At 52.6% G+C, this 23,287-nt stretch overlaps 1 protein-coding gene across 1 annotated transcript in view; it reads right to left on the minus strand.

Annotated features, from left to right (window-relative positions):
* TBC1D10A (TBC1 domain family member 10A) overlaps positions 1-23,287 on the minus strand; it is a 34,862-nt gene continuing 11,575 nt past the window's right edge. Inside the window, exons 2-9 of the mRNA XM_014343287.4 lie at positions 12,515-12,614; positions 7,436-7,543; positions 3,729-3,835; positions 2,933-3,047; positions 2,788-2,853; positions 1,920-2,109; positions 1,650-1,804; positions 1-863 (exon numbers count right to left, since the gene is read on the minus strand). Of these exons, the coding sequence (XP_014198773.2) occupies positions 387-863; positions 1,650-1,804; positions 1,920-2,109; positions 2,788-2,853; positions 2,933-3,047; positions 3,729-3,835; positions 7,436-7,543; positions 12,515-12,614 (1,318 nt within the window). The 3' untranslated portion in view covers positions 1-386. The remainder of the gene's footprint in view (positions 864-1,649; positions 1,805-1,919; positions 2,110-2,787; positions 2,854-2,932; positions 3,048-3,728; positions 3,836-7,435; positions 7,544-12,514; positions 12,615-23,287) is intronic.

Raw genomic sequence — 23,287 nt, forward strand, 5'->3', positions numbered from 1 at the left:
TCTCTATACAAGGCTGTTTATTTCTGTACAAAACCATGTTTCTATTTTACACAAAGAACACCCCACCCTTTCCCCTCACACCAGCACCCTAACCCTGGGGAGCATCCCCCCAGGAGGAGGGGGCTGAAGGAGGCCCCACCCCCCAGGCCCTAGCTTCTGCCTGCCCTGGCTGGGCCAGCCTGAGTGCCACTGTAAAGAAAATAAATAAGGAGGCTCAGGCAGAATCTGTGTTGGACCAGGCAGAATCTGTGTTGGACCAGCCAGACTCCAGCCCAGCCCAGTGGCCAGGCAGCTTGGCCCTCAGAGGGTGGGCAGGATGTGGAATGTCAGTTCATGAACCGTGTAGTTATATGGAGACCCCGCCCTGGAGGCCTTAGCTGCCAGGGTTACAAGTAGGTGTCCTCACTCTCTTGGGACGTCAAGCTCTCCTGGGAGCGGTGGTGGGCTGAGACCTGGGGAGCCAAATCCTGAGGGGCTGAGTCCTTGGGGGCTGAGTCCTTTGGGGGCACATGCTGTGGGGGACATGCATCTCCTGCAGCGGCCACCACCATGGCTTGATTTGGGGCTGGGGGCTTCTCCAGCTGCCCTCTCCCCTTCATCTGTTTCCGCTGCTCCTTCTGGGCCTGCTTGGGTGGCTTGGGCTTGGCTTTGGAGCCAGGGAGGGGGGCATCTAGGGGCAGGCGGATGGATGGTGAAGGTTGTAGGGCAGGCCGGGGACCAGGTTCTGCATCCAAGATAGCCTTGGCACCATGCAGCCTGGGCGGGGAGCGGCACTGCAGCTCACCCCGGGTCTCCTGCCAGCGCCGCAGCTGGATGAGGTGTTCGCGCTCAATCTGGCGCTCTGTCACGGGCAACTCCACCACCTGCAGAGGCAGTGACACAGGCAAGTGGACACCAAGAAGAAGGACCTTCCCCTTCTGCCTCCCAGCCTGGGCCCCCAGTCTTCCTCAGCATCCCCCAGCCTTGGCCACTAAACACTGACCCCAGGAAGGATGAGGGTCTAGTCCCAAGCTGCAGTCACGAGCCCCACAGCTGAGTGCCAGGTGAGCTGGACACTTGAGACCCACCGCCTCAGAGGATAAAGCTGCCCACAGCTTCACGAGTCCACCTGCCTGACTATGGGGCTAAAGGGGTAAGACCCAGACAGACAAAAACCTGCTCTCTGCCAACCTGTCACCCACCGCTGCCCAGGGCAGCCTGGCTGCTTAGGCTCAAATTCCAGCTCCACCTGGGTGGGTGACTTTAAGGGGAGTTGCTTAGTGATTCTGCCTCTGTGAGCCTCCATTTCCTCATATGTAAAAGCTGGTCACGCATGTTCCACCTAATTGCCCCTGAGAGACAAGTATCCATAAAGAAAGAACAAAGAGAAATAAGAGCCAAGGCTGCGAATGGGGTACCAGGGAGGAAGACGGGGCTGTGTGTCAACATTCTTCTTCATTCCCAAGCGGCTCGGATCCAGAAGGCCCTGCAGAGCCAAGCCTGCTCTTCACCAGACAGAAGGATGAGGTCCACCCACATGTTCTGTGTTGCCTAGCAATGGTCCTGGCATAGGATCCACCCTCAGGGGCTGAGGGTTAGCGGGACCCCCTTCAAAGGACCCCCACCTGTCTTCCTCCCTCCCCATGATAAGGGGCAGGCATGGGCTATACCTCCTGGACCAGAAAGGCCTCCTGCATGATCTTGGGGCTGAGGCTCCGCAGTCGCTCGATGGTCTCGTACTGGCCCTGGCAGGCTTTGACCTTCTCAGGGGAGCCCAGCGCGTGCTTCAGCAGCACCAGCCCCACCCGGAAGATGATCTTGACCCCTGCATGGGGGATGGGCAGTAAGTACAAGGAAGCTTTTTGGGGTTTCTCTGCAAAGAGAGGCCCCACTGTGGGCTGCTGGGGACAGGGGTGCTCCCCCCAAGCCCAGCCCAGTACCTTCACAGAAGAACATGTCCCAGACACGCAGCACAGAGCTCCAGGGCAAGGTTCGGGAGAAGGCGCACATGAACCATTCTGTCATATAGAGGAGCGGGTCGATCTTCTGACGGCTGAGGTGCTTGTGGGCCACCGGTGACACCTTCTGCAACAGCGAGAAAAGGATCTCCCCGTCCAGCTGGATCGCCTCCTAGGGAGACATCGAGGCCACGGGACCATGACCGTGGGCTGCAGGAGCCAGGGCAGAGACTACACCCCAGCACCCAGCACCCAGCAGGCTCAGGCAGCTACCGCCTGCAGGGTGTCTGCCTCTGCCAGGTGCTAGGATACAATGATGAGCAAAGCGGAGCCAGCTGGTCCCCTGGAGGGAGCTTATCCTGAGAAGGGCACCTGAGCAAAAGAGGCTAGGGGAGGGGGAGGAGGCTGAATGCCCCTAACAAGGCTGGAGCAGGACTGCTCTCAAGCATGTGCTGGAGGGTCTCGCCTGTCAGGGTCAAGGAAGCTCCCTGAGGGCTAAAAGCTGAAGGAAAAGAGAAGTTTTTAGGGGACAGCACGGGGAAGGGAGCTTCCAAGCAGATTTTAGCCTAGGACAAGGCCAAGGCGAAGGGAGGGAAGAACTTGGTGCCCTGGAAGAACTTCAATTCTGCAAAGTAGCCAGAGCAGCTAGAGGCTGAGATGAAAGTCAGTGTAGAAGGGATAACATCGCAACCCAGGAGACCTAACCGTGGCAGGCCTTGGGACTTCAGCCTGAAGGCAACAGAAGGCCGGAAAGTTTTTAACCTGGGCAGGAGTTACTATGAGAGAAGGGCGTGGAGGGGCCACAGAGGGTGTCCAGCCCAGGGCAAGTCCCAGGCCAGGCGACACTCACCAGTTTCTCGCTGTAGTAGCCGGGCAGGTACTTCTCACAGATCTGTACCAGGCACCAGAAGGCTTGCTGTGGGCAAGAGAGATGTGAGGCCTTGCCGTTGGGGGTTCCCCACCCACCCCCCTGCCTGCCCGGGGCCTGGTGGTACCTCAGCAGGCATATGCATGAGCAAGACAGCGGCAATGGGCGCCTGGGCCTGGCAGTAGCCCTCCTCGGGCCGGTACAGCGTGTAGGCCTTCAGCACACGGAATAGGTCCTGCTGGCTGTGGAGAGGCCAGGCAGAGCAGTGATGACCAGGGTGACTCTGCTACCCACGGCCTTCACCTATGCCCCAGTGGACCAGCCTGCCTCAGAATCTGCCCCTCCCTTGAGAGGGAAGGTGATCTGCTTGTGGTCACCAAGGGGTCAGTCTCCTACTGGAGCACATGGACTCTCACGTGCCCAGAAGGAAGGAGGTGGGGAAGGTCTCCCCCATGACAGGGGAGGGCAGAGGCTCAAAGAGAAAACAGGGAGCAGGGCCAGGGCGGGATGTAAAGCTATGTCAGGGCTGGAAGTAGGGGCCCCTCACTCAGCAGCTATGGCCCCTTGGCCGGGCCAGCTTTGTCCCTGCATCTGTCTCGGTCCCCTTGCCTGCCCTATCTCTCCCCTGCATACCCTCCACTCACCCAATTCCCTCTATCCCTCTTTCTCGCCAACAAAACCTGTTTCCGGAAGAGGGCCAGGCTGGACAAGCTCTAGCACTCTGGAGTCAATGAGGAAATCCCCCCCAGAGGTAAGAGGAGATGCTGAGAACACACATCAGACTCAAACCAAAAAAAGGGAAATGCTAAGAGTGGAGTTGGGGGCACCCAGCTTCTAAAGCCCTGAACTCACTGTACCTCCTTAGACCCCTTAGAGACAGGCCCTAGAGCCACCTCCCACCTCATGAGGCCCAGCCTGCTCACCCGTGGCCCCCCCGGGACACAAACATCTCATGGAATGGGAACTGCCGGTGCAGGTCACGCTCAATCACGTCCAGCCACTTGGGGTCCCCAGGGGACATGTCCAGCTCCTAGAAGCAAGGGCACAAATTAGGGGCTGGGGAGGATGGAGGTGGGCTTTGCTGACAGGACACGGCTGCCCAGGGATTAGGGGAGGGGGCCCTCCACCAGGGGCAGTGCCCACCCAAGCCCATCACAGACTGGGCCTTCCCAAGGACAAGAAGAGAAGCTCAGGTAAGGATGCCTGGGCAGGGGCAAAGGGGCAAGGAGGGAAGGGCCCTGGAAACCTTAAACCTGGCTCTAGGAAGACCGATGAGGGCAAGAGTGTCCACTCTAGCTGCGGCTGGAAGGACCTCTAGACATTTCATTCGGGAGTCAGATACATTATGTCACATCCTTAAGACAGAAGGCTGCTTCTCTGAGCAATAGCTACCAGCTGTTCCCACTTCTCTGAGCCAGGCGCTAAGCTGGGCACAGGGTACCTGTGGGCCTTACTGATCCTGCTCCCCAACCTCCAGAGATAGGACCTATCATTACACCCTGTTCGCAAATGAGAAAACTGAATGTCAAGGCCTCATGTCAAGGTATTTTACTCTGGCTAGAAAAATGGTGGAGCTGGGACTGGAAGCCAGGTCTGACTCAAAGCCGTCCACCCCAGCTCCTCAGCTACGTGCCTCCCTGTGCAGGTGGCGTCAACTATCCAGGAAGCCAGGTGTGTGTGAGATCTGCACAGAGCTCTTTCTGGAAGGACATGACATCTGTCAAACCATTAACCTCAGATACTTCTCTGGGTGCCGAGGTTTCAACAAAGTTTTACTCTTTTCTTTGAACTTCTGTGAACACTTTAGTATGTGCACCTTTACAAAACAACAAAGCCATTACAAAAAGGAAAATCTTTTCTTGGTCATTTGAAATGTTCTCTACCTTGATCTGCATGTTGGTTACATGGATGTGTATTATTTATCAAAACTCACTGAACTGCATGCACATTCAAGATCTATGCATTTTACTGTATGTAAATTCATACCTCAATTTTTAAAAAAGAAAGAAAAAATAAATAAGGAGGAAGCCCAGAGGGCTGAGCAGGGAAGCAGAGTATTCACCAGAGGAACCAGAATGTGCTGAAAGGTGTGGCCCAGGCACCTTCATGGGAGTGTTGGTTTAAGTACAAGTTGCCTGCAGGGCAGGGGCAGCATCAGGGAAGGCCCTCAGGAGGGAGGCCAGGTCCTCAGCAAACATACCCAGTGGGCGCAGACCCAGGCCCTGCCCTGACGAGCAGGTGACTTCATACAAGCCCCTTTCCCTCTCTGGCCCTCAGTGGGAGTGTCCTAGCATTAAGCTCAAGAACCTAGGGTGCCAGGAACTTGACTAGAGGGTAAGGACTGAGAGGAGCGGCTGACAGAGTGTTCAGGGCTGGAGGGGACAGGGAGGGGCTGGGGCCTCCACACAGAGCCCTAGAGCAGGCACATAGCGGAGCGGTGGATGCGTGCCTCTGGGGCCCCACACACCCTTGTGATGGGGGTCTGTGTACTGTGCACCTCTAAGTACTGTCTGAGCGCAGTGCAGGTTTGCTTTTGTCAGAATGGGGAAGAGGGCCCCACAAATTCTCCTAGCAGTTCCCATGAGGTAGGAACCCGAAAACCCCGGAAGTCAGTTCCTAGGATGTGTTCATCTGGCACTTCAGCAGCCTAAGGCACTTGGCCACACATGGTTGGTGAGAAAGGAAAAGAGGGTAGCTGCAGATCGAAAGGGCACCGGCAGACAAGCAGGTACCATGGTCATGGGGCCTGTAGCCTCCACCAGCCTGAGGGGTACTGGCGCCATCATAAGGTGAAGCCAGAGAAGAAAGCCAGGTAAAAAAGGACAGGGAGGTCCTGCCTGCCCAAGGAAGGAGGAAGAAATAGCACGTGCAGGAGAAGGAGCCACCAGCACCTGCAGAGCCTGCCCTGAATGCTGAGGTTGGGATGGGCCACCTGGACTGGGTATTGAATGGAGGGCCCTGTGGGGAGAGAGCACAGAAACAGGTGCATGCTGCCATCACCAGACCCCCACTGTGCCCTGCCTCGGCACAGGACCCGCAGCAACCAGGGGAAGCTCCTCATGCTTCCTCTGGGTCACCCACAGGCAAAGTCCTTCCAGGTGTGCTCACAAACCATTCTTCCAGCCCCCAGAACTGTGCAGGAACCCGTCACTCAGCTTCGGTGCATCAAGAAGGCCTTCTCTGCAAATCCACCTCCTCACACAAGCAACCTTCCAGACCCCCTGGGGGGTGGCTGATTCTTTTCTGGAAGCACAGCTCTACACACACATGCACACAGCTCTGTGTTCTGCTGCACACACACTCACGCTTGCTGAACCACACAGCCAAGAGGCTGACCAGGCTGCCCACGCTCTTGGCTCTCATGCCTGGCTCTGGCAGCCTGATGTTAACTATGGACTTGGACTGAGGTTCCCACCCCTGAGCCTCCCACTTTGCCCAGGATGCAGCCCCTCGAAATGGAAGAGATGTAGCCACTAGGAGGAAGACTCTGGAGTCAAGAGGCTGCTCCAGTGTGGCCTGGTATTGGTGCTCTGGGGAATAATCCAATCAGCCAGATTCAGACCTACCCCAGCCAGACACTCTACCAGCTTCCCTGCCCCTGCAAGTCCACGTGTTGCCAGCAAAAAGCTCTCGCCCTCTCCAGGTCAACAGCAGAAACTCTAGGCTACCTTGCCCTGCTCCTGCCCAGTCATCTCAAGGAACAGGTTTGGCAAGACTGGAGTGTTCAATGAAGAAGCATGAGATATGTCAACAAAGAGCTGGTGGTAGGCAGCTCTGCTCTGTCTCACTGTCTGCCTGTCACCAGTCCCAAGGGCCTGCGAGAAACCCCGATGCCTGCGGCCAGATCTGGCAGGTAAGCCGGGGCAACCCCAGGGAATCCAACTGCTTCCCCATAGTTCCCTAGGGGAGCAGGCTGGAGGAGCTGCCCAGCTCTGAATGGAGAGGTATTTTACTCTGGCCAGCCATGGGGCAGGGAGCAGCAGGAGGGATATCGGGACAGGAGGAGGGATAACAACAGAGGGCACCCTCTCTGGCCACTGACTGGCGTCTGACCCCTTGAGCTACTTGGGCAGTTCCCTTCAGTCCCCTTGGGTTTGGCTCTGCTACTCCTAGGGCTGATGACCCCACAAGACACACAGGTGGGCTGTGCTGGCCAGGCTTGGACAAGGCAGGAGAAAGTAGAGGATGGGAGGCCAGGAGGCACTGAAGGACCTGTGGTCCTGCTAGTCAAGCCCCCATAGGCCCAGGGCACAGGGCCCAAGGCAGTCAGGGAAATAGTCTGAGTGTCCCCTCCTGATAACCAAGAGCAGGGAGGTAGCCTACTGAGCCCAGGAAAGCAAAACCTGAGTGGTCATCAAGAGAAAGAGCTGGAATAGGGGGTACCAAATCTGGCCATTCCACTGAGGGCTGCTCAGGGCTGGAGCCTCAGTTGTACAGACCCTCCAGGAGACACAGGTACCCAGGACTGGGCCGGTCTGGCCTGCTGGGGCCTGGGCAGTTGGGCACATGACTGGAGGTTTCATGGACTGCTCATCCTGTGAGGTTCAGGTGAGCACATGGAGGATTGCTGCCATGGGGAGGACACCAAGAGATGCGGAAGGGAGGGCAGGGCAAAGGAAGGGAAACTTACGTCAAACTTTCCAGGGTTCTGCTGTAACTTCACCTTGCCTCCTGACAGGTACTGCCAAGCACGGCCCCGCAGAGAAGGCGGGATGCCCTTTTGGCACCGCAGACGAATCTGAAAATCAAAAGGACAGCTGAGCCCATGCAGCCACCCAGGCAGCTCCCCCAGCCCAGCCCCTCTGCCAGTGCGTGGTGGGCCCTCAGTGCACACAGCAGCAAGAGCAGAAACAGGGAGAAAAGAGGACTTTCGCCGGGCAAGGTGGCTCACGCCTGTAATCCCAGCACTTTGGGAGGCCGAGGCGGGTGGATCACCTGAGTTCAGGAGTTTGAGACCAGCCTGGCCAACATGGTGAAACCCCGTCTCTACTAAAAATACAAAAATTAGCTGGGTGTGGTGGCGGGCGCCTGTAATCCTAGCTACTCGGGAGGCTAAGGCAGGAGAATCATTTGAACCCAGGAAGCAGAGTTGCAGTGAGCCAAGATCGTGCCATTGCCCTCCAGCCGGGTGACAAGAGCAAAACTCTGTCTCAAAAAAAAAAAAAGGACTTTTCCTACTGTTGCTACCATGCCAATCCTATGGTGCGGGGAGAGGAGGTGCCTGCAATTAGATATGCTAACACCAGGTGATGGCAGGGTCCCACATCCCTGGTGACAACACAGGCATTCCTGAGGTCTGCCATGGAATTCCAGACCCTCATAACTATCTTCTGAATCAAAATGGAACCCTATAGGTGGGCACGCTGGCTCACACCTGTAATCCCAGCACTCTGGGGAGCCGAGAAGGGCAGATCACTTAAGGTCAGGAGTTTGAGACCAGCCTGGCCAACATGGTGAAACCCCGTCTCTACTAAAAATACAAAAAATTAGCCAGGCATGGTGGTGGGCACCTGTAATCCTAGCTACTTGGGAGGCTGAGGCACGAGAATCGCTTGAACCCAGGAGGTGGAGGTTGCAGTAAGCTAAGATCGTGCCACTGCACTCCAGCCGGGGCGACAGACCGAGACTCTGTTTCAGGAAAAAAAAAAAAAAAAGGAAAAGGAACCATTACAAGTTGGGTGAACCCCATAGTCTGTCACCAGGGAGGGCATTGCACTGTGTGCGGCTCAGCTGCAGCCACAGGGAAGGTAGCTCATGAGATGAACCAGAATGTGCCCAGAGGTGTGGCCTGGGCACTTTCACGCAGGTATGTTGGTTTCAGCAGCCATGTGGCAGGATACCGTCAGCCTAGAGGGGAGAAATCTCAGCAGAACTCTGAAGGAAGATGGGAGCTGCTCAAATGGCTCCCTCTTTGTTTTGGTCAAGAATCCCCACTCTCCTCTCGTTGACCCTGAGCTCCCAACATCACCAGCCTGGGGCATAGGCAGCTGGCCTGAGTGTGAGTCCTGATCTCAGCCCTTGCTAAAATGGCCCAGGTCTTCCCTGCCACTCGTAGAATGGGAGAAGTGAGGGAGGAAGTATTTGAGGCAGCTCATGACCCAGAGCTAGTGCTCAATTCCGGCTAGCTGTTTTTATCAGGAAAAGTTTTCACTGGCAAAACTCAATTTGAAAAACTATCAAAACGATCATGTCTTTTACAAATGGGGCATTGAGGGTAGGGGAAAATTCGTGGGGGAAATTTCATCACACAAGCAGAGTGGGGGTAAATTCGTCATACAATCAGAAACCCTACTACCTCCTAGCTGCACCGCACAGGCTGGAGGGACCCAGCCCTGTGTACTTTCTACATCACCAGTGGGCTCCTCCTGGGCTTGGGACCAGAATGAGGCTCTGAAGGCAGTTGCCCTGACCCGTCAAGGTGGGCAAGGACAAAGGCAGAGGCATCACTCCTGTGAAATGCTGTGGTGGGGGAGGGGTGAGATGGCCAATGATACTCCCTCAACCCCTGCACTAAGCAGCCTGACCTGGGATAAAGGGGATGGGCGCTCAGGGCATGAGAAGAACATCTGGATGTGGGTTTGAATCTAGCGCTGACCTTAAGCCAACCACTTCTCAACTGTAAGATCTGAATAATACCTACTACTGTGCAGAGTTGTCAAAGGAGTCCATTAGAGAGGGAAAATGTGCTTAGTGTGGGGCCTGACACAGTCTGTGTTCAGTAAGCAATGGCTTCCTCTCTGCCCCTCCATCCCAGGAGGATGCTTGACACAGAAGCCCAGGACCTCAGCTCACACCTAACTTCCCCTCACCTAGAAACCCCCTTCAACAGTCCTGCTGGAAGCTCTCAGAGGAGGGAGTACAGAAGCCCTGGCCTTCCTGGTGACCAGTGCAAACAAGAGAAAACTTTCCAAGGGTCAGAGAGAGTCAAGAACCAGGAAGGAGCCAGGCAAACAGGCTGAGGGTGGTGGGGGAAGAGTAGCGGTGGCTGGTCACAGGTGCCAAGTGAGAGCTTCTGGGACTGCCTAGAAAGGAGGCAGAGGAAGGGGGCTGAAGGGAACTGCACTAGACGCAAGGAAGAGTTTCCTGCAGCTATGGGACAAGGGTCTCCTTAAGGAAGCCAACTTGGGCAGGCTTTGGCAAAGGGATGTGCTTTAGCCCAAAGCCACAGGCCCTTCAGGCTCTCCCACAGAGCTAAGCTCAGCAAGAGGCAGCCCCACATCATCACAGCCCCCATCATACTTGGCCTTCTCCAGGAGAGCCCTGGAACACTTCGCGGGCAGCAAAGAGCTGGGAGTACAGCCAGCCTTTCCCACTCTGGCCTCCTCAGCATAAAGGTGCTGGAGGGGGTCATCCCTACCCTGCCTGCCTTAGGGAGGATGGTAGGGACCAGTAAGGATAAAGCATGGGAAAGTATTCCCAGAAACCACAGAGGATTACCATTCTCTGAGGCCAGGCCTTGGGAAAGGAGGTCTCTGATGAAAGCTGAGTGAGGACACACCCTTGCCTGCTGAACTCTGTGAGGGCAGGGCCCTGCGGGAAGACAGCATTCCAGCCCCAGCCCTGCCTCCCTGCAGGACCAGAATTCTGTCCTAGACATGGCTGGGAGTCTCCGGAAAGGAAGGCACCCTCCCAGCAGGACTATGTATGAGTCCAGGAGAAGTGTTGGGTCTGAGCCCACTTCCTGAAACAGGTATCATACTTCCTGTGCCACGACTTCCTGACCAGAGGGAGAACTCAAGCCTCCACAGGCAGGAAGAGCCCCGAGGGCAGGGCCCAGTATGGCCACAGCTGAGATGGCACGAGGGGCACCCAGTGGATGGTTCTGGGCTGGAGAGAAGCAGTGAGTTAGGGCCTCTGGGCACGGTGGATTGAAGCACTTCCTCTGGAGGCCTCAGCTGGGCAGGGGCAGGTCTTGGGCTCTAACCACAGTGCCAGGAAAGAAAAGGGGAAGTGTCAGCTGCTACTCTGCTGAGAGGTGCTCCCCGAAGCTCCCCTCTGGAATCCCTATTTTCAAGAACACGGAAGGTCCCTGCCAACCACCAGTCACCATAACAGATTGCTGGAGAGCAAGCTACAGCTCACAGTAAGAGCCAGAGGAATGATGAGGCAGGGAAACAGAGCCAGAGTCAGGCAGGAAGCAGGTGAGGAATAACCGTCTTAACATTGTTTTAAAAAAGAGATAGGCTGGGTGCAGTGGCTCATGCCAGTAATTCCAGCACTTTGGGAGGCCGACGCACATGGATTGCTTGAGCTCAGGAGTTCCAGACTGGCCTGGGCAACATGGTGAAACCCCATCTCTACAAAAAATACAAAAATTCGCCAGGTGTGGTGATGTGCCTGTGGTCCCAGCTACTTGGGAGGCTGAGGTGGGAGAATCACTTAACTCCAGGAGTTCGAGGCTGCAGTGAGCCAAGATCATGCTGCTGCACTACAGCCTGGGTGACAGAGTGAGACCCTGTCTCAAATAAATAGATAGATAGATAGATAGATAGATAGATAGATAGACAGACAGACAGACAGACAGACAGACAGATAGCTATAGAGAATAACAAGCAAGAGCCCAGGTCTGGGTGAGCCTCTCCTCTCATAGCACAGGGCTTCACCATCTATGATACAGTCTATGAAGCACTTACCACCACTTCGTGGGGAGCAACAGGATTATCACTCCCATTTGGCCAGAGAAACTGAGGCTGAGAGGGTGAAGTGACTTGCCCAGAAGTTCCACAGTTAGCCACAGGTGTGAAGAGAGGAAAGGAGTGGGGCTGGGCCCAAGTCTATATGCCTGACTGTCAGTCCTGAGCTTTCTGTGAGGCCCTGCAGCCAGCTGTGCCAGCCTGGATCAGACCAGAGTGTCAGCTGATGAGAGTGGGCAATAGGGTTCATTCTGTGCATTAGGAACTTGTACAGAGAGACCCTAGCTGTAAGGCTCGGAACAGGCCTCCTCTAGGCCAGGTGGTAACACCATGCTGAGGGCAGCCAAGGATATTAACACACACACACACTTAAGAGTGGTGGGCAAGAATGTTCCCACAGGGCAATAGAGCTAGTGTCTAAAGACAGCCTCCCTTGAAAAGGACTACTGGGTGATTTCATTTTCGTAAGACTATCATTACAGTGTGAAGTTACTTTCTTCTTTCTTTGGCCAGGAGTCAAGAGGGAAGTCATCAAGTTAATCTAGAGGGTAAAGAAGGCCTCGTACTGTGGTGGCTAAGAGGGCAGGTGCTAAAGGTACACTGCTTTGGTTCAAATCTTGACCAGGTCATCAGTAAAGTGGGGATACTACTATTACTAACCTCACACTAGGGTGCTGTAAGGAATTATCCCAGGCAAGTGCCAAGCACAAAGTAAATGTTCCATACACGCTAGTTACTGGCAGTATTGTAAAGTCCTCCTTGATAGCTGGTAAGCAGCACTTAAGTCCTTCCCCTGGGAAGGCTAGAGGAAAGCTGTGTTATGGCTGTTGGCTAAGAGTGGCTTTGAGGTTTAGCTCCAGGACAATGTTCTGCATGAATCTGAAGTCATTGTGTTAGGGCCCAACCTTCCCCCTGCCTTCAAGCCAGCTTCTGTCCTGCACTGGCAGTTGGAGGACACCTAAGGCATCTGGCAGTTATAGAAGCTCCTGCTTTCCTAGCTGATGAACTTCCTCCCTCTTCCTCCTCCTCCCCAAGCTGCCAACTCCCAGCCCAAGACCTGAGGCCAGGCCCCTCACCTTTTTGTGCTTCTTGGCCATCCATTTGTCCCAGTTGTTGAGCATGTCCAGCCACTTGGACTCCCTCTGCCTCAGCACCTCCAGGGGGACTTCCTCCAGCCTGTGGAGCAGAGGGCAGGGCCTGTGAGAGGTGCCAAGGGAAGCAAAGGCCCTGGCTTCATTCCCAGCTGCCAGCCTGGTCAGACCTCCATTCTTCCTGCCTACCATCCCTGCTGTTCCCTTCAGGACTGCTACCTCGGACCATCCTATTGCAGATGAGAGGGAACACGCCACCTCCCCATCCACCGCCTCAAGGCATAAGCTAGAGAGACAGCAGGTGGTTCAAGTGCCTACTTCCCTAATGTGGCCAGGACCCATGGTACCTCTCTGAGGCAGAGGCTGAGTGAGTGTCTGCATCTGTGCAGCAAAGCAAAGCATTCCTGTCCTGGGTCTGCCTTAGTCAATAAGCCTCTTCAGAGGGCCGGTGTACAAGGTGCAGAGTTGAACACAAAAACTAGTCAAACGAGTACAGAAATAATATGCTCACCTCTTTACTTGAGCCAAACTCATTACTCAGAGTTTCCCCAATTATGCCCTGGCCCTTTCCCTCTCAGCCTTTATTCATGCCAGTCCCTTTGCTGGAATGCTTCCCAAATCGTCTCCACCCATCAAAATCCTACATACACTTCAAAGCCCCATCAAATACCACTTCTTCTATCTGTAGATCTACTGACTGGGCAGCTAGCACAACTGTGTTGCAGTGTTCTAGGGCGAGGGCCTCTGGATGGGTTATGGGGATGCCGTCCCATGATTAAAACAAAGTCTTGACCCTCATGGAGTTGATATTCTGGTGGGCACTGAATGTGGGGAAAACAACTCAGCACCAAGGTGCTTTTTTCTGCTTTCTTAACAGAATAAGGTATTAATGACAGACAAGGAAACAGGCTTAGAGAGGTAAGATACTCGGGAAAGGTATCTTGCTTAGCGTTCAATCAGTGGAAAAACCCAGACTCAAATACAAGTCAGGTCCCAGCCAAGAGCCAGCACACAGTGCTGCCTGACCTCTCAGAAAGGAGCACAGGGTCGGAGGCAGCTCAGAGGAGGTTCTCAGGAACAGGACACAGTGGGGCTGGGGCTTGGCCCAGGCCTGAGTCTCTGATCCTCTCTCTGTCGGAAGGAAATGTGCTACTGTGACTTTTACTGGTTGGAAGAGCAGAGGGAGGGGCCCTGGCAGAGCTGAGGCCTCTAAGACACAAAAGGGAAGGTCTTCTTCAGTGCATTTTATCTGGGGAAGTGCCCAGGCCTGAGAGTAGCCTTGGAACTGAACGTCTGAGGAAGGACTACAGCCCAGGCAAAGGAGGCCCCCTCAACGCACTGATACAAGGCACCCCACCTTGAACTGCTGCCCCTCTCACCACCTAAAGGCAGAACTAGGGCATGAGTTACTCCTTTCTTTGCCTTTCCTGATAAAAGCAAAGCAAGGACCACGCCTTTACAAAAGCTCAGGTAATTTACAAAGGGATATGTATCTCCGGGCAACCCCCAAACATCCCAGGAGCAGAAACTAAGGGCCCACACCTCCCAGGCCATGATACCTTCCACCACCTATAATGCACTGCTTATGCAACAAGTCAGAGGAACAGCCTTCTAGTTAACCAGTCAGAAGGGTGCCCAAACTGAGTCAACAGGAAGTTCTGGCAGTTATGGATGTAGATAATGGCTAATCCAATATCCCCACTGCACAGATGAAGAAACTGAGGCTTACAGAGGGCAAGGTTTTCACTTGAGATTACCAGTTTCCAAAGAACTCACAGGTGATTAAATATGTCTATCTGATACCTCAACCCTCAGTCTGGCTTTATTGATAAAATCTAACTGCAGGGACTCAAAGACGCCCATTCTCCCAACTGCAGATACACAGAGGAACATGTTAAATTCAGAGTTCTTTTAACTGATGCCAGATAACAGCTTTGGCAGTTTCAAACCCCCAATGTCAAACCTCAAACCGGAACTTCAGAAGAGTACAAAACAAACTACCATATTTCCTGGATTCTAAGACACCACTGATTTTAAGCTACACCATTGATTTGGCAAGATCTTCTCAGAAACAAACAAAAAACCCACTACTACTTTAACTGTGCATGTCAATTGAAAGATCTGTTTTGATTTTTTAAATCCTAAATTAGGAAAATTTTAAGGCAATATGGCCATCTGAATGGTTTTTCCTTTAACAGCAGAGGAGTTTAATCTACCTGGAGATGGTGAGAAGGAAGACACTGGAGGTCTCGCTGTACCCAGCACTCAGCGTACCACATGCTCTCTAACTGCAGGTAGATGTCTCTAGGCACAGGATATACTCCTGAAACATTGCAGGCTATTTTTTTTGTTGTTAAATCAGAAGAGTCACATATCCTTCAATTAACTCAGTCAGGATCTTAGAAAACATCTGATCCAACTGCTGTCTGATGTAGAAATCCTTTCTACATTAGGCAAGTCCCCTTTCTTCTCTGATCCTCAGTTTCGCTACATGCTTGTACAGTCTATCTTATGAATTTGACCCTCTAAGGAGGCCCACAGAGGAGCTGTGGGATGAAGCTGGGGTCAGAGGGGTCCCTGAAAATAGTATGACCGTGTAGAAGCCCTGAGGAGGCTTCCTCCTGACAGTGGAGAGGGCAGGAACCAATTGCTAGTGAGAGAGAAGCTGGCCCAGTATAAGGGACCACAAATGGCCCACGGGGATGTCGCAAATCTGGCGGCCTCACTCATCCTCCAGAAAACCCCTCCTTCCTTAAGGTAGCCTGAGGGAGTCTCTGAAGCCAAAAGAGACAAGTGAGACCAGTTTCTTTTGGCTCAGCCACTGCTGGAACTCCTCCAGGGATGGGCCTTCCTTACCTCCAGGTGAAGTCACCCTATTGTTAAACAGTTTCCACTGCTAAAGCTTTCTTCCCCACCTTATGCCAAGATTGTCCTAGTAACTTCCACCATAATCTCAACACCGCTTTTGAGGCCATACAATTCTCCCATACCAGGCACACACATGTTTATCCCTCACCATCCACTCATCCCTAACTGAATGCCCTTTCTTCTCCCTTCTCCAAGTGACAGTAACCCTTCAGAGCCCAATATTACATTAAAAACCATCACTACAACAATAATAATATCAGCAACAGTAGTTACCATTCGTAGATTATTTACTACTTACAATTTTCTTCTCAATGCTTCACATACCTTTATCACATGTACCTTTTGTAATAACCCTACTATAACATCATTCTCCCCTTTTTATTTTATTTTTTTGAGACGGAGTTTTGCACTTGTTGCCCAGGCTGGAGTGCAATGGCGCGATCTCGGCTCACTGCAACGTCCGCCTTCCGGGTTCAAGTGATTCTCGTGCCTCAGCCTCCCGAGTAGCTGGGATTACAGGCGCCCACCACCACACCCAGCTAATTTTTTGCATTTTTAGTAGAGACAGGGTTTCACTATGTTGGCCAGGCTGGTCTTGAACTCCTGACCTCAGGCGATCCACCCGCCTCGGCCTCCTGAAGTGTTGGGATTACAGGCGTGAGCCACAGCGCCCGGCCCATTCTCCCCATTTTAAAGTAGAATCCAAGGCTTAGTAATGTTAAGAGTGTTTTAAGACCATGTAGCTATAAGTGGCAGAGCTGGGACTCAAACCCAGGCCTGACTGACTCTACAGCTCATGCTCTTGACCCTTGTACTACACTTCTCTGCCTCCACAGGTCAAGCCCTCAGCCTCCACACAGCCTGCATGCCTGCATGCCTGCCTGCCTGCCTGCCTGCCTAGATCTCGTAAAATGTCCTCCAACCTGAAGATCTTCATCCTGGCTCAGAACACCATGTCTCATGCTTTTTAAACTGAGACCCACACAAACACAACACACATACACACACACAACCAGAATACATTTTAGGAAACGAGTTGCCCTTACATGTACAAATGCACTCTGATATTTCCAGATTGATTTTCTATTTTTCTATTCTATTGTTTTAAATGCTGGTCACAAGCCCCTAAAACTGATTTCAGCACCAACTGATAAATGAGTCAAGTCATTAAGTGTGAAATATGCACTTCATTACCACTTGCTCATATTACTCAGCACTGTCCCTCCCCAGCTGGACCGGGTCTTGAACTTCTTCTGTGACTCCTACCACACGCCCCAGGTGTTCAACAGCTGCCTGCCTGGCTTTCTCCATGACATCATTACCTTCATCTGCACTGCATCAGGGCTACAAGCTACTTCTGCCTTAGAAATTGTACGTGTCCCTCTAATAGCCCAGTGAAGAGGGGCCCTCACAGATTAATTACTATTTCCATTTGGACCATGACAGACTTGGCCTGATCAGAAAGGTTGTATGACTTGGACAAAGTCACAAAGCTAATAAGTAAGTAGCTGACCCAGGGCTTCCCCTCTGTCACAGTGACCTATATGCTATTTCCAGCTCCCTGGGGAAGGCTGTGGGGAAATCAGGCCCTTCTCCAGATGCTTCTGTGTGGCTCCATCTCTGGCCCCCAAGCCACTGGAGACAGTCTAACCCCCTCCTCCAGTGTTGTGACTGCCCCAGTGAGTGGCCTGCCCGTACCTAGCAATGCTCAGAGACACCAATACACTGGATGGGATGGTTTGCCAGCACAACCTCAGGTGCAGATGGTAAGCCTGGGTAATCTGCCATTTTTTTTTTTGAAACGGAGTCTTGCTCTGTCGCCCAGGCTGGAGTGCAGTGGCATGATCTCGGCTCACTGCAACCTCCACCTCCCGGGTTTAAGTGATTCTCTTGCTTCAGCATCCCAAGTAGCTGGGGCACCACCACACCCAGCTAATTTTTGTATTTTTAGTAGAGACGGGGTTTCACCATGTTGGCCAGGATGGTCTCAATCTCTTGACCATGTGATCCACCCGCCTCAGCCTCCCAAAGTGCTGGGATGACAGGCATGAGCCACCACACCCGGCCAGGGCAATCTGCCATTTGCTGGCAACCCCAGCTTCTGAGGAGGAAAGGCTCAGAGGAGACAAAGGTGGCACCTAATCACAGATCTTGTCAGGCTCCTGGACTGGAACAGGCTTAGCCATGCTGTGCCATGTCATGGTCCAAGGCAGCAGTGACGCTCTGCTGACCCCATTCTCTGTAGGTTCCCAGTTTCCTAGCGTTCTCCCAAAACCCAGAGGCTTGAGGCTTCCAAAAGTTCAGAAGGACAAGACTGCTTCCCAGGCTACTGAGACCAAGGGCTGGGGTTCTCTCTTCCCTTGTCCTTCTAGACATCTGCTTTCTGCCCAAGCACATCTCAGCACCTCTGGCTAGGCAGGTTCAGCAAGGGCAGTGTCCATGCTCATCACCTCCTTATCCTAGCCTGTCGTGGGAGATAAATCTTGATACCAAGGAACCCGTCTAAACCCTCCTCCAAGCCTCACTCCCTGAACCAGCCCAAACAAAGAGAAATACACCCTAAGCAGAAAGTCTGAGGTCACAGACCACAGGACTGATCCTCCTCTCACCCATAGGGAAAACCAGGTGGGGTGTAGGGGAGAATAAATAGAGTGGGGACCTGAAGTTAGCTGAGCTAGGTACTCCAGTTCTGCCATCTACTAACTGGGAGACCATGTGCAACAAGTGACAACTTCTTCATCTTTCAGTGGGGTCATAACGCACACCTCATCTCTTATAGGGCTGCAATGAGGAATAAATGTGTACAAGGGCCCAGCCTGGTGGGTGGCCAGCAAATGGTAGCTATTAGGTGACTGGTATTTGCGGCTTAACTAGCAATTTCACATCTCTTTTCTCATCTGACTGGTCCCCATACACAGGCCTTTGAGGAAGGCAGGGCATGATTACCACCATTTTACTCATGAAGCAATTGAGGCTCTGAGAGATTACTTAATTTGCTCAATGGTAAACAAATTCTAACTCCTGGCCGCTGATCCAAGCTCTACCGCTTTACAGCTGTGTGAAACAGGGCTGGCTGCTTTGCTCTCTGAGCTTCCAGTTCCTCATCTGTAACCCAGGAGGAATGCCACCTCCTCAGAGAACATTGGTAAACATTGATGTGAGGCAATTAAGAGCTGACACTTTCATGCGCTGGCCGTGTACTAGCTCTGCCAAACACTACACAGGCACACAATCCCCCAAGGAAATAGCTTTAATTATCTCCATTTAATAGACAAGAACACTAAGATTCAGCACAGTGGAGTAATATGCCCAAGGTTACATAGCCTGGAAGTAGAGGCTGCCACCTGAGCACTAAACTATCCAAGACATATAAAGTCCCCCGCTCATACCATGGCTTCAATCCCTGTCACATTCCCTTCCCTCTTCTTATCACCCTCTGTGCCGAGAAAGGCAGGGGTGAATAACGTGAAAAAAAAACCCCTCACACTTGGGTCTCCAGGATGGAGAGGAGGCAGTTGGAGGAAGTCCCACCAAAGTGTGGAAAATTGGGAAGTGGATGTGCAGGGGGAGCATGGCCAATCACCGATCCAGAGGGTTACCCTCTCCACCCAGAGCCTGAAAGTGAAGTGAGGACAAACAAAAGGCTGACCTGTTTTGCATACTAGGCAACAACCTCTGGAGTTCACTACCCTAAGAGGTGGTAATGAATGAAGGTATAAATGGCTTTTAGACCAGTTCCATAAGAAGTGATGATGAGAAACCAAAGGCAGGAGAGGGTAGGCTGGTGGTGTGCAAATGGCTGTCAGGACTGGGAAACCTATGAGATCATGCAGTGAGGCCATCCCCTCCCCAGAAGGTAAGCGGTCTGCCTGACGCCACACACTCTGTGAGTTGGTAGGAAAAAGGAAGAGGGTCTGCAGCAGCCTGGCACTCCCTTCTGGGGCCCGGCCACCCCTGCCTAGGAGCCAGCTGGCAGTGTCCAGGCTCCTTGTCTGAGTGAGAGAGTCTGGCTTGCTTCACTCTCCCTCCTTCCCAATGCAGGCTAATTCTGGGGCTGCCTGTCTTTCCCATGAGGAATTCCCTGGCTCTGCTTCTAGTGCTGGGTCAGTGCACAATGGTAAACAGGTTCTCTCCACCCTTCACTGGCCTTGGTGCCCTGGACCTCTGCCCAGCTCTCTACTCTGCTCAGCTCCACCCTAGTCAGTGTGAGAAATGGTTCCTTTAGCACTAGCCTTGCTGGCTCCCAAAAAGAAAAACCAAGGTATCTACCTTCCTCTGATGCACTCATCTAGGGAAGGGCGTAGACCACAGAGAAACTCCCAAGCAGCTCTCCCTGACAACTGCAGAAAGGTATTAGATAGGGTCTCGCTCTGTCGCCCAAGATGGAGTGCAGTGGCATGATCTCGGCTCACTGCAGCCTCCGCCTCCTGGGCTTAAGCCATCCTCCCACCTCAGCCTCTCGAGTAGCTGGGACCATAGGCTCATGCTACCATGCCCCACTAAGTTTTGTATTTTTTGTAGAGACATGGTTTCACCGTGTTGCCCAGGCTAGTCTCAAACTCCTGGGCTCAAGTGATCTGCCTGCATCAGCCTCCCAAAGTGTTAGGATTACGGGTATTAGTGACTGAGTGCCGCCCGAGACTATTCTCAACAGAAGACATCTTTTCTCCAAATCCCAGCTCCTACCAGGCAGAGTGCTGCTTGAAATTCCCTTGCTGGTGACTGAGTCCTTGGATCACAATCTCACTGCAGGCACCCAGGGGCCACCCTGACTCATCCTTACCAAACTGCTAGATGTCATTGATAGATCTTACCAAAATTAGTCTTGACTCACTGTTTATATAAGACCCCTCCTCTGCCCAGACTCGTCCATGGCTCCCTACTGCCCTCATTATCCAACAGAAACCTCAGACCCTGTAGCTGGGCATTACGGCACACGCCCTGTCTTCCCAGCTGCTCGGGAGACTGAAGTGGGAGGATCACTTGAGCTCAGGAGTTTGAAGCTGCAGTGAACCATGACTGTGCCACTGCACCCTAGACTGGGCCACTGGGTCACAGGGCAAGACCTTTTCTCAAAACAAACAAACAAACAGAAAACAAAGAACAATAATAACAACAACAACAACAACACAAAAAACAAAGAAACTTCAGGCCCTGGCTCTCAAGGCCCTCCTGTTCCCCTGCACATCCCTTTCTCCCCTAGTCCCATCTCTATAGGCCCCTACCCCTGAGCCATCTTCCTTCAACCCCCATTCAATTTTGGTGCCATCATCTTGGGAAGCATCATTCCGAACTCCTTCTCATCTCTACAAAGCCTCTCCTAACTATTCCAGGGACAGAACACAATCAGGCCCTCATTATATTCCATGCACACCTTTCTAGAGCCTGTGTTCCAGGCCCTGAATCTACAAAGATGAATAAAATGTGGTCCCTGCCCTTGAGGAGGTCAATCTGGCATCAACAAACAGGTAGGTAAATAACTAGCACACAGAGAAGAAGTGCCATCACAGGAGCATGTAGAAGGGGCTAGGAGACTGCAAAAAGACCCCAGGGTGAGGACGGGCTGTTTAGAGAAAGCTTTAAAGGGGAGTTGACTTTTGAATTGGGGTTTGAAGGGTGACAGGAAGTAGCTAGGCTGAGAAAGGGGAAAGAACACACCAGGCAAAACACTCAGTATGTTCAAATGCTAGTTAATAGGAGAAGGAATGGCTTGTTTGGGGAATGTGAGCAGTCCAGTGGGACAGGTGGAGCTTCTCCACCTAAAGGCTGTTCTGCAGAGGCAGCATTTCATGAGAAGGCGTGTTCCTGGAGGGCAGGGGCTCTCTTGGCCTCATTCTCTGCAGTGTGTCCCAAGCCTGATACCTAGCTGGTGCTCAATAAATGTGTGTGTGTGTGTGTGTGTTGTTATTGTTGTTTTGAGACGGAGTCTTGCTCTGTCGCCCAGGCTGGAGTGCAGTGGCGCAATCTCGGCTCACTGCAACCTCCGCCTCCTGGGTTCAAGCTATTCTCCTGCCTCAGCCTCCTGAGTAGCTGGGACTACAGGTGTGCACCACCATGCCCAGCTAATTTTTTTTTTTTTAGCAGAGACGGGGTTTCACCATGTTGGCCAGGATGGTCTCGATCTCCTGACCTCATGATCCACCCACCTCAGCCTCCCAAAGTGTAGGGATTACAGGTGTGAGCCACCGTGCCTGGCCAACAAATGTGTGTGTTGAGTGATTCATGAGCTTGGTGACCTCAGACACTCTGAATTTCATTAAGTGTTGTCAGCAGTGAAAAGGGAATATGCTCCTCTACCTTGATATCAGGTGGGTAAAGCATAGTAAGAACTTGATAAAGAGCATTCCCTCTCTGGCCTGGTACCAGCTCTAGATCTTCCTCAAAGCCCAGCACAGGGCTGAGCACAGATCTGCTTGATGATGGCATTTTATAACATTACAATTCTAATATTCAATTAACTTAACTGAATGTCTGTTATAACAACAGACGCTTGCTATGCACCAGACACTGTGTTCAGCACTTAACTTACATTATTTCATTTAATCCTGACAAGCCCATGAGATAAATCCTCTAATTATCAACTCCCTTTTGTGAATAAGGAAACTCAGGTTCTTCAGAAAGACAATAACTGGCCAAAGTCCAAGTCAAGCAGGTGATGGCACTGGAAAGTGAATCCAGGCCCTGCTCATCTCTCCCTCTGTCACTCAACTCCACCACCAAGTGCTGTCCAGTAGGCTGGGTATACACAGCCTTGCTCCTGAGGAGCCTGGAGCTCAGTGGACTCAGAGGCACAAGCTGTGTGATGCTTGGCAAGTCACTTTGCCTCTCTGGGACTTGGTTTCTGCTTCTTAAAATGGGGACTATGATGATAAATACTCTCACAGAATTAAACGAGGTGATGTAGGTGAAAGCCTCGTCCACCATACAGGCTCCTCTGTGAAATGGCATTACTGTGACTATCCTGGGAGGATGGAGGGGGTCACTCAGAAGCAGAACAGGAAGCTCAGGATGAAAGTCTACATGGTGCCAGGCACAGTAGCTCACGCCTATAATCCCAACATTTTGGAAGGCAGAGGCCAGAGGATTGCTTGAGGCCAGGAGTTTGAGACCAGCCTGGGCAAGAGAGTGAGACCCTGTCTCTACAAAATTCTTTTAAAAATTAGCCAGGCATAGTGCTGCATGTCTGTAGTCGTAGCTACTCAGGAGGCTGAGGTGGAAGATTGCTTGAGCCCAGGAGTTCAAGGCTGCAGTGAGCCATAATTGTGCCACTGCACTCCAGCCTGGGTGAGAGAGGGAGACCCTGACTCAAAAAAAAAAAAAAAAACCCACCAAAAAACCACAAAAAACCCACAAAAAAAAACACAGAGGAGGGTGGTGGTAATTATTAAGCAAACTCAGACTCCTTCCCCAAGTGACTACCACCACCCAGGAGGACAGAGGCCCCGGGCAGCACTCTGGTTGCAAGCCTTGAGTGGAATCTTTCGGGAGGCCCACCTTTGCTCTTACTTCTGCTTATCTTCACAGACCAAGGAAAGGGAAGGTCAGGCCCTCAGATCACAGCCCTGCTCCAGATGACTCAGCGAGGAACTCATGGGGGGATTCCCAGCCTGCCCTGGCAGGCCAGGAAGCTCCAGACCACAAGCTGAGTGGGACTGGCTCCTGCCTAACCTCCACGGTCGTGGGGTAGGTTGGAAGAGCACGTGAGGGAAGCCAGATTTTCACCCCAAAGCTGCATTGCTCCCTTACCATTATGCTAAATGTCTGAGGTAAAATCTCAGAGGGTAATTTACACTCGAATTGTGAGAGCCGCCATGTTCCACAGAGCCCTTACTTTGTGACAGACACTGTGCTGGGTGCTTTACCAACAACATCTCCCTTAATCCTAATAAT

This window comes from Pan paniscus, chromosome 23 (assembly GCF_029289425.2).
Source record: "Pan paniscus chromosome 23, NHGRI_mPanPan1-v2.0_pri, whole genome shotgun sequence".
In the NCBI taxonomy this organism is placed as follows: domain Eukaryota; kingdom Metazoa; phylum Chordata; class Mammalia; order Primates; family Hominidae; genus Pan; species Pan paniscus.